General features: G+C 44.5%; 1 protein-coding gene across 1 annotated transcript; it reads right to left on the bottom strand.

The window, feature by feature from the left end:
- Positions 1-854: 854 nt before the first annotated feature.
- hif1al (hypoxia inducible factor 1 subunit alpha, like) lies at positions 855-9,954 on the bottom strand. The gene is made up of 14 exons (XM_076036549.1): positions 9,803-9,954; positions 6,117-6,447; positions 5,828-5,912; positions 5,489-5,592; positions 5,162-5,346; positions 4,921-5,027; positions 4,569-4,716; positions 4,311-4,438; positions 3,952-4,112; positions 3,778-3,855; positions 3,428-3,591; positions 2,098-2,206; positions 1,818-1,933; positions 855-1,720 (listed from the first exon to the last, which is right to left on the bottom strand). Exons 1-13 carry the CDS (start codon positions 9,835-9,837, stop codon positions 1,826-1,828), a joined length of 1,743 nt encoding a protein of 580 aa, XP_075892664.1. The 5' UTR covers positions 9,838-9,954; the 3' UTR covers positions 855-1,720; positions 1,818-1,825.
- Positions 9,955-10,274: the final 320 nt, after the last annotated feature.

Here is a 10,274-nt window from a genome sequence, read left to right as displayed (position 1 = left end):
TTCACCTCAACAGTTGGACCACAACAAGAAGTTGTTTGTATGAGAATTAGGAAATGAAAAACGGCCCAGTGGAGACACAGTCTGATGAACCAGTGGAGTCATCGTCCAAAAAACAAATCCAATTGCTCATGAGCTGATTTCAATGTGGGTGACACGGTGGTGCAGTGGTTAGTTGCCTCACAGCAAGAAGGTTGTGAGGTCGATTCCGACCTTGGGTCTTTTATGAAGGCTTCACGTGTTACTCAGGCCTCCTCCCACAGCCCAAAAACATGCATGTGAGCTGAATTGGGAATTTTAAACATTGTACCCTTCCTTCCTTTGGCCCATGACTGGGATAAGCTCCAGCGGACCCCTGCAGCCCTGAGCAAGCAAACACCCACTGAAAAGGTTGAAGACCCACTGGAAAAAACACACTGCGAACAGGCGTTAATGTGTAGCGCGAAAAACACTCAGTCTGGCCCCAGCAGTCACCGCAGTCGCACCACTGCACTGCGTCATCAATCTGTGAATGGCAGTGGAGGATGGAAACAAATAAAGGCAGCAGAACTAGTTCAAATGCTACTACTGTCCACTGCTTCATATGATTACTTAAAACAAAAAGGTCAGTGATGGTGCAGTTGGAAAAAAATACTACTCTCCTGTTTTTATAATATAAAAATTATATTAAAAAAAAGACCATTTAAGCAGTAATTTGTTTGAGATTAAACTAGGGCTGGAAGGAAGAGGAAGAGGAAACAGGGTATAGAAAATGGGTGGATGATTTCAATTTTGCAACAATCTGTTGAAACTATGTCACATAGCTACTTTTTCAATTCAATTCAACAGTGGGTTGTAAATTAGCACTCCAAAAACAATTGACTTCAAATTTGCTTTAATTGCCAAAAACAGTTTCCCTGATTTGTCCAGTTGTCCAACATTGGAGGCATTTGTAAAGTCACAAAAGTAGAGTATGTTAAAAAAAAAAAAAAGAAAGAAAAATGCAGCCATATGGCTATTAAGCATGTCATGTCAGATAATGGGATTTATATGTAGAAAGTATAAAGATTCGGAGTCATGTTAACGTGTTACAGCAAAACTTGGTCATCACTCCAAATAATTTCTCACTTGTTTAAGGCCTAATCTGCTTTACTGAAACTTTACCGAAACGGGACAAAAATGTAACAAAACATTTCTACTTGTAAAATCTTTGTCTACTGGCGATTCTACTAGTTATATATGCCATACTCCACATACTAAAAGTTCCTTGGACTCCACCACCTAGCACCCCAGCAAGATTAAAAAACAGCTACATGGCTCTACCTTAGATTTTTTTTTTTGGTTAAAAAAGGTTATATTCCATTTTTTCATTTTCTTCAAATATTTCTAAGACTATATATATATATGCCTACATGTATGCCACTTAGGTTTTGCATTCTGATTACATCACTGCAAGCTGTTTCAATGGAAAGATGGTCTCTGAAGCTGCATTTACAGTCTTTTTGCCTGTAAAAAGAGTCGATAGTAGAAATACAAACGAACCGGCACTTGCTAGCTGCCTCACAACACGTCGCCTCACAACATCCACCATTAGCGACTGATTCGGCTACAAGTCCCAACATCATATTTGAGTTTGCTCAGACAAATGTGTCAGACTCTTCCCCTGAACTCAGCCGCCAGGAAGAGCTCCGGCAGGTCAGCCAACGCAGAGGTGACGTCAGGCGTGAAAATGGGATGATTCAAGCTGGAAGAGAGATGGAGCAACAGGGGGAATCAGTTTAATCACATGTTTTTGGGGAAAGAAAAAAGACGTGTTCTAAATGATGATGAATGAACCTCACCTGAGGTGTCACTGAACACATCCTAAAAGTGGGTCCTTGTCTGTGAGCAGGTGACTCTTCTTCACTGGGTCCGGATCCACGAGTAAATCTGGCTCGTTGGTTTCATCCAGACAGTCCTTTAAAAAAAAAAAATCAGTAAAGGCAGGAGGAAATCTGCACAAGAAGCGTAATGGTGCTCCATATCAAAGCTAGTTTTAATTGTATGCATATCTGCAGCGGTCGTGTGTGTGAGGATACTGATGATAGCCGGCTGTCACATCCCCCTCCATTCCTCCCTCACCAGGAACTTGTACGTGAAAAGCTCCTCTTCTAGCGAGAGGACGTCCTTCCTCCGCCTCTTGTCCTCAACGATCAGATCAGAGAGCAGCTTCTCGCCGGGATGCTGGTTCCTACCAGGGAGACGGAGCACGGGGTCATCAGACCTTAGATACTGGCATGCAGAATAGTGAACTTCATCACCACAGACAGCGTGATTATCTGTGTGTTATACCTTCACACACCACTGCAGTGCTCCACTCATGGTACTTTTTAAAAATCTATCTTGATTTAATTTTTTAATGGGCTTTACGTGTTATTAACTGGAAACTGGGCTCTGTATCCTGAGGCAAGGGACGAGTTTCATTGTTTCTTTTTTACTGACTTTCTCTGCCACTTTCTCAACAGCTGCTTTCACATCCTTGCATTATTTGGGATGGTGGCAAGAGTGTTGGTGAAGTGATACAACCGTGGTTTCGTGCATTAGCAGCCTCCTGCCAATGAGGAAGCTCCCCCCACCCCCATCCCCAAAGATTTTAACACGTCTGCCATTCTGTCTGTAAATTCTTTGACATCCCCTATAAACCATACAAAAATCCTTGGAGTTTGGACTCTGGCGCCCCCCTCAGGACAGAATTCACATCGTAATCAACAGTTGCTAAATCCACAGCTCGTCCATGGATGTATTATAAGAAGTGGATACCGACTGGCAATAAGGCGGTGCAACGATTTCTCCCAGTGGTCACTCGAGGTACTGCAGTAAAAAAAAATCCCATGGGCCCAAAAAACATTTTTCCCATAGACCGCAATACAAAAATAAATGCCTGACAAACGGCTGACAAAACGACTGTGACCTCAAATGCGATTCATGTCAAATCTTTCTATTGTAGATTTTTCAGCAATGGTCTTTTAGTCATCATGTGAGTTACAGAGGCATGATGGGAAGACAAAACTACTACTGTGCATGTTCTATGGCAACGATGGCCCTGGCGGCCAGCAACAGCTTTTCCCAAGTCTTCTTCAAGTTGATGATGTAAATACCATCACTTTTCCTCTTGTACACGTACTGAGACCAAGATGAAGTCCACACGAGTCAAGCTTTCTCATATTGAGAGCTCAGCTATGCCTTTTCTGGGTTAGCCCTCCCTCCACCTAACCACTCTGGTTTGACCTAACCAATACACAATTTTTTTTTTTTTTTTTTTTTTTTTCCTACGAGGTATTTTTTTTTTTTGTTCTATGGGCCCATTCATGCAGAAGTCAAAAACTTTTACGGTGTATGCGCCGGATGAGCGACTTCATTGAAATGAATGGGCCGCCATGTTGGACTGTGGGGGCCTGAGCTAGTCAGGTACCGTTTTCTGCTTCTTTGGACTTCACACGTGACTGGTGGGAGCTCAGGTGCAGACGACGGGCTAGTGTGAACGTCCTCCGGCAAACCGCTGAGGAAATTCAGCTGGAAGTCATCGTCCATTGAGATGTAAGGAGCCAGCATCTCCAGATCCACCCCCTCCACATCCTGCCAAAGAAGGAAATTAAGTCATTGGTGTTTGTTATGACTGCCACATCAAAGCAACACTGCTGCCTTGAACTGTGAGTCCACCGGTTCTTCAGAGTCCTGAAATTATATTCCACAAGATAATTGTGTGTCTAAAAATCTATAATTGTTCTGTGTATTTTGACAAGCAGTGTTTTTTGCTTTTACCATCTGTGTTTCCGTTTGCTGAGCAAAGAACTTCTCCACCTCAGTGGTGTCCATCGTCTCCTCCTCAGAAGAGGAATTCTGAGCACACAACGCAACGCAACAGTGAAATGACCAAAAAAAATGTGTGCAGTGGTTTAAAATAAAATGGAAAGAAAATAAAAGCCTTCTATTCACCGGCTCAGTTTCGCAGGAGGAGGCCCCTGACGAAGTGGGTGGAGTCATGAGGTCAAAGATGGGCGCCAGGAGCTGCTGCAGCTGCGGCGTGCACAGATCCTGAGGACGTTCCGGATCCTCGTCCAGCTTGGATGGACTGCAGAACGACAGCTTGACAAAATCTGACAAGGACAAAAATTACAACAGAGTTAAAACCAGACAAAGTCTTACAGTGCAGATGAACCAGTGTGCTCCACAGATTTTTAGATTCACTTGTTTGAGTCTGGGACAGACCTTCAACAGGTCAAAGATGCTTCTTCTGCATCGATGCACACAGAAATACAACAAAACCCGGCTTATAGCAACAGCAGGAGACTCACCGTCGTGATTGGAGTCGAGCGTGTCGGCCATCAAACAATCCTCCGGCACCACCGTCTGTGAGGGAGCTTCTGTGCGACCACAGCGGAGCTGCTCCACGGAGAAAACCACGTCTGGCATCTCCACCGAGCTGCACAAGAGGAGCAAAGACCAAGACAAAGAGAAAAAAATAATGTGGCTGGACGCAGCTGAGTCGGTCTCAACTTTAGACCTGAACCTCTAATGCACAGTCGCATTTCTCCCGTTTCTCAGTCAGGTACCTGAGGACGAAGTTGAGGCAGACGACGGCTTCGGGCTGCGACGTCTTGCTGTTGTAGAGGACGGTGGCCTGAGTTTCTGCCCAGACGAATCCACCACAGTTGGCCAGGAAGCGGTAGTGGTTAGTGCTGACCTGACCTATGGACAGCACTGCACGCAGCCAGCGGGAAGACAACAAATAAGAAGCAGCACTGAAACACATTCGGGCAACGGCAAAGATGAGACGTGTCTGATGACTTTTGATACTAAAATATATTTTTTTAAAGATTCCAAAGTCTTTGGCTTTGCTGATGCTTTGTGTTCTCTGCATTATTTTGCATCATTGACCGTCTGTGTTGTTGCCCAAGAACTTACACGTGTGCAGACTCCTGCTGATGTGATCAGAGTCGAGCACATGATGAAACTGGAGGGCGGATCGGCCAATCAGATCGTCAGGTTTGTACCCCACCAACTCTGTCACCCTGGAAACGGAAAGATGGCAGGAAAGCAGGGGGAGGAAAAATACTCAGAAACCCACCACTTGAAATATTCCACCTCTCCAAAATCTCTCTTTTCTTCCAGCTCCACATCGCAGAGGTCAAAGTTCTGGTCCTACCTGCCCTCGCAGTGTGTGAAGCGCAGGTCCATGGTGTGGCGGGTGAGGAAGGCCCAGGTGTCCAAGGGGAACTCCACGCTGGACGGGTGGGGGATGGGCTCGCACAGCAGAGTCATCACCCTGGCGGCCGACGGTGACCCGGCGCTACCCGCAAACGGACGAATATGTCCCGTACAGTGGAGAACCTGCAGCCAATCAGACCAGACTGGAGTCAGGCGGAGGCGGGGCGCTCAAGTTTAACACACGTTCTGCACACTTTGGAGACTTTATGATTGATTCTTTTGTTTTGAGTGTGAAGCCTAGTATCGTGTGCGAGGAAGACGGTACCTTCCATTCGGCAGATTTGATGGTAACAGTGCGCCCTCTGCTGGTCAAAGTGCTCTTCATCCGCAGGAAGAAGTTCCTCTCGCTTTGCTGTTTCTTGCCTAAACCTTAAAAAAAAGAATCCAAAACACTTGAGCAACGAGCTATGAAAGCATTTAGTAAACCACAGAGCAATTTAAAAACTCAAACACTGCAGTTAAAAACCGAAATATTTTTTGTATTGTTTTTAGTGTTGCAACAGCAAAGTGTCCCAGTTTGAGATCAGATAAAGTACATCTACTCTGCTCTATTTTGAGGAGCATGTCACTTTTGACCCAGTTCCACACAAAGTATTGAACCGACCTGTGCGCGGAGTCAGCAGGTCTCTGAGCTCCTCCTGATCACAGGGATGGACAAAGTTGAAAACACTCTGACCCAGCAGATCCAGCTGTCGATAAAAGGAGAAGACAAACAGTGATGCATCGCACAGGAAGTGGGAAGATCCTGCGTCATCCCTCCGACATGTTGGCGCAAGCACTTTGATAAAGTGCTGGCAAAGCACGCATTTTGTGTATTTAAAAAAAAAAAAAGTATTTTACATTTTATTCCACCAGAGGCACAATCAGAGTGTTTCTCCCCCCTTGTTCTCTACCTGCGGGATGCCGATGTGTCTGCCGACGTTCTCCGTCAGGTAGATCACGTCTCCTTCCTCCGTCAGCGTCATGACAAAGCCGGCCAGAGTCTGCGGGTAAAAACAATCCATGGGGTCGCCGTCGTCTTCCTCCTGGTCAGCGGGCGGGAAGAGGCCGCGCAGCCGCAGGAAGCTGAGCAGGACCCTCATGATGCCGGACTTGTCCAGGTGGTTGGTGACCCTCCTGGGCAGCGGCAGCGTGTTGGCCAGCTCGTAGAACACCTCCGTCTCCTGGCTGCGTCGGTGTCTGGCTGCGTCCCGGGATCGCAGCTTTCGCTGCTCGCAGCTGCTCCTGCAGCAGGACAAGGAGAAAGAAACCGGAGACATTTTCTCCATGCAAGTGCACCATCTTAACAGGCACGACCAAACACGAAAAAACAAATGTCCTTCTTTTTTTTTAACTCAGTCAAGTCCTGTATTTTGTCGCTGTTCAGTCACATGTATTGTCCATCTCTTGTCCATCTGCGCTTCCCGCAGTTTCAGGCAGTGCATTATCATTTCCATTGTGCAGATTTCCTATGAGGTGAGTCCATTGGTCCTGTGTGGGAATGTCTTCCCATTCCCATTTTGTTGTAAAAGCTTTTTTAGCAGCTGCTAATAATACTTTTACCAGCTGCTTGTCCTTCACTCTTATATTGTCTTCACCATACACAAATACATTACTGCACATGACATAGGAATCTTATGTCCAAGTAATTTCGACAATGCATCGTGCAACATTTGCCCAAAACTGGCTCATTTTAACACAATCCCAACAAACGATGTGAGTGACCCACATTCATTACTCCTCATCATCTCTTCTCCGTCTTTCTTTTCAAGATAAAAAAAACCCAAAGTGGAACATTCCACTTTCCTTGCACGGTGCAGGTCACAGTCGCACCGAATTATACGAGTGCCCTTGGTAATCAAACGCACATGCTGCTGAGCATCACAAACAAATAAAAGCTCCTGGAGTCCCCCCCCCCTCTGTCAGCAAAGTTCTATAAACATTCATGGGAACAAAAATGTCCAAAACTGCTGAGAACAGAATGTTATTTATTTCAGCTTCTGGGAGTTGGCCCAGATCCTCCCACCCTCTCTCCCTCCCTCCGTCCCTCCCCTGCTGTCTCTCTGCCCTGCTCATCTGTTGCTCAATCAGCCTTCATCCACTGCGGCCAAACGCCAAAAAACATGTGCTGGCCTGCAACAAAAAGCCTGTTTTGCCTTCTCGGCAGAAGGCAGGAACACAACTGCACCGAACTGCACAGGCGGCTCGAGGGTGCCAACTTCATGCTGAGTTCATATGGTGAGAATGAACAGCTGAAAATAAAACCTTCCTAAGTAAAGAAGAATTTATTATTCTTAAGAGACCGAATGAGCATGTGTAGAACTATTTTATTACTGTGTCAAACTTGCTGACAGTAGTTAATACTAGTGAAAGATTATTGTATTGTTATGAGTTGTGTACACACACAAGAAAGCTCTTCTCTTTTAGTTCCTGTCAATAGTTTTAAGTGACTGTTTAATGCATTGAATGGGAATTTAGCTACTTCATCTTAAAACTGCAAGCAGAGGGCTTCTTATGTTCACGTTTAGATTGTGTTCATGGTTCTGGCATCATCTATTTTAGGTCAATCTCAAACTCACTCATGCCCAGCTCGCTAGCACGTGTAGAGACGGTCGGTCAACCAAATATCTCTGCGCTGGTAACAGTTAACTGTAAATACGCAGGGAAAACAACTGCACGACGTCAGAGAGCAGGGGAGGAGCTTCAGAGAACACAGTGTCCTCAGTCCCAGAGTCAGCATGGCAAAGCTCGTATTACTCAATGACTGCGTGCGCACGCGTGTGTGTGTGTGTACGTGTGTCCTTTCTGGAAGTATTTTCGTCACACTTTACCGTTAGTGTGTCTGTGTGTGTGTGTTGTAGAACACACAGTGATTGCGGAATGCGAGCGTGCTGTTTATAGGCAGAGGTGGGTCATGATGATCCAAAAACGACACATTTCTTGATCCTCTGCAATACATGCATGCACAGTCGACTGTACAGCTGCGTTAATAATACAATAATATCAAATAATATCAAATAATAACTATAAGCAATGTTAACAATTAATCAATTATCGATTAATTGTCAATTGAAAATGTAATCAATTAAATTAAATGAGTCACAATTAATTGAAATTCACCTGTAGATACTGCGATGGTCATAATACATGTAAACAACTTTTTGAAAAAAAGTTGAAATGTGACCCATTAGTAGTCAACTTAAAGTCAGAGGATAAATGTTTAGGGTGTCTTCATTGTTCTCTAATGTGAAAATGGGTCACATTGGACCCTCAACATTATTTGAGGGTTAAATAATTTGTTCCTTACACATTTTTTATTGTGAAATTTAGGTTCTGCGGAAAAATCGCCGCTTCTGAATTAATCGTTAATCAATTGATAAGGTCAATCAGCTAACAAAAAATGTATTAATTGATCATTTGCATCCCTTATAACTATCCTGACATGGAGAGACGAGGTTACATCCTCTAGGAGGAGAGGAGAAGTCAAAGGCAAATGGAAGTAGAAAACAGTTTGGGGGGGGGGGGTTGGAAATTCTGCTTTAAGTCTTCTCCAGTTGACATATAAACCAGACTTTCCAGCAACAAATGTAACGACTTGAGACCTGCAGCTGCTTTCAAATACGCACACGAAAACAAACACACACATGCACACACACCCACACATCAAAAGAAAGCAAACTTTCCCCAACTGATAGTGACTTGAGGTAATGGTTGAACTGTAGCCTGACATCGAACTTTCTCACTGCTTCACTGCTGAATTAAATCCATTAAATACATCCAGACATTTCCTTTAGGAGAGATTGTTTTAAAATTCCATCACATTTTGTTGAATAAGGTGATTTTGTACTGGGATATATATCTATATAGACATAAAGCTGAATATATGTAATTTATTGATCCCAAATTGGGAAGCCACACTCTTGCAGCACTTAAATAAACACACACCAAAAAGAACACATCAAACGGGACACAGCAACTGTCTGCTTTGTTGAGGCCAGTCCGCCCCTAGTCGTAGGGGGGGGATGGGAGTCTTTTCAGCTCACCCCTCACCCCTCACCCTTGACCCCCTCCGGGCAATAAGTAGCCTTCCACAGCTATTCAAAGTCACAGGATGAGACTCAAACATTCCCATGTTAAGAAATTCCCTTGATGAGGGGTTGCCATCAGAGAGGTCACCCGAGGTCACGCTCTGGATTATTGCCTTTCAAGGCCGCAGTGTTTGTCAATCTGACAGATATAAAAACACCATAAAGAGGGTTGGTTAGACACGGAGTCCATGTGACACTAGCAGCACTAGCCGTAAATATCCATTCTCCTGCAAACACAAAGGCTGATTTCGGCGCTCCGAATTCAACGTTTGCAGCCAGGTCGTTGTTTTCGGGATAGACTCGGCAGATTACACATAACCGGGTATTTAGAATGGTAAACTCATTCTCATTGTTCCGTTTAACGTCCAACAGAGCACCGCTGCAAAGTCATTCAAAGAGTCCACATCGAGCGAGCCGCGGCGGAAAGTTACTGCAAAAGAGTCACTTCAGCAAAGAAAGAAAGGCATCTGAACAGAAAGCACGTGAAGTTTGCACCCAAGTATTTTTCATACCTTCCGACCGCGATCGTCTTCTCTTCCGCCTCCATCTTTAAAGTGTTCGCCAGCGGTGACTTGTGACTATGAATTATTGTTTACACCGGAATGGAACTTAAGACAGTGAGTCAAGCAGTTTTGGTCGTCATGGAGTTGCGGAACACGCAGTTTCCGTCAACGTTTCAAAATAAAAGTCCGCTTTTGTGTGGTTTCCGTTGCCCGTTTCAGTGGGGGGTGGGACTCTTAAAATGTTCAACTAATTAAAAGTGGCTTAGGTCATGTTTTTGACAAATGCCGTGTTATTGAAAACAAGACATTCCTGCTATCCCGCTGACAAAATTCAATAAACCTTGAACCTTCAAATTAGACAATTTAGGCAATGGGCAATTCTGCGTCTGTGATTTCTGCTGGCGTACACTGTTTAAAAAAAAAAAAAAAAAAAAAAAATGAATTTAGTGATTTCTGTTGCCAAACACTGGATTTAAATGGT

The sequence above is a fragment of the Nelusetta ayraudi genome, unplaced genomic scaffold (genome assembly GCF_046127955.1).
Source record: "Nelusetta ayraudi isolate G7.1 ecotype Tasmania unplaced genomic scaffold, CSIRO-AGI_Nayr_v1 ptg000048l, whole genome shotgun sequence".
NCBI lineage: Eukaryota > Metazoa > Chordata > Actinopteri > Tetraodontiformes > Monacanthidae > Nelusetta > Nelusetta ayraudi.
This window is presented reverse-complemented; position numbering and strand designations above follow the sequence as displayed.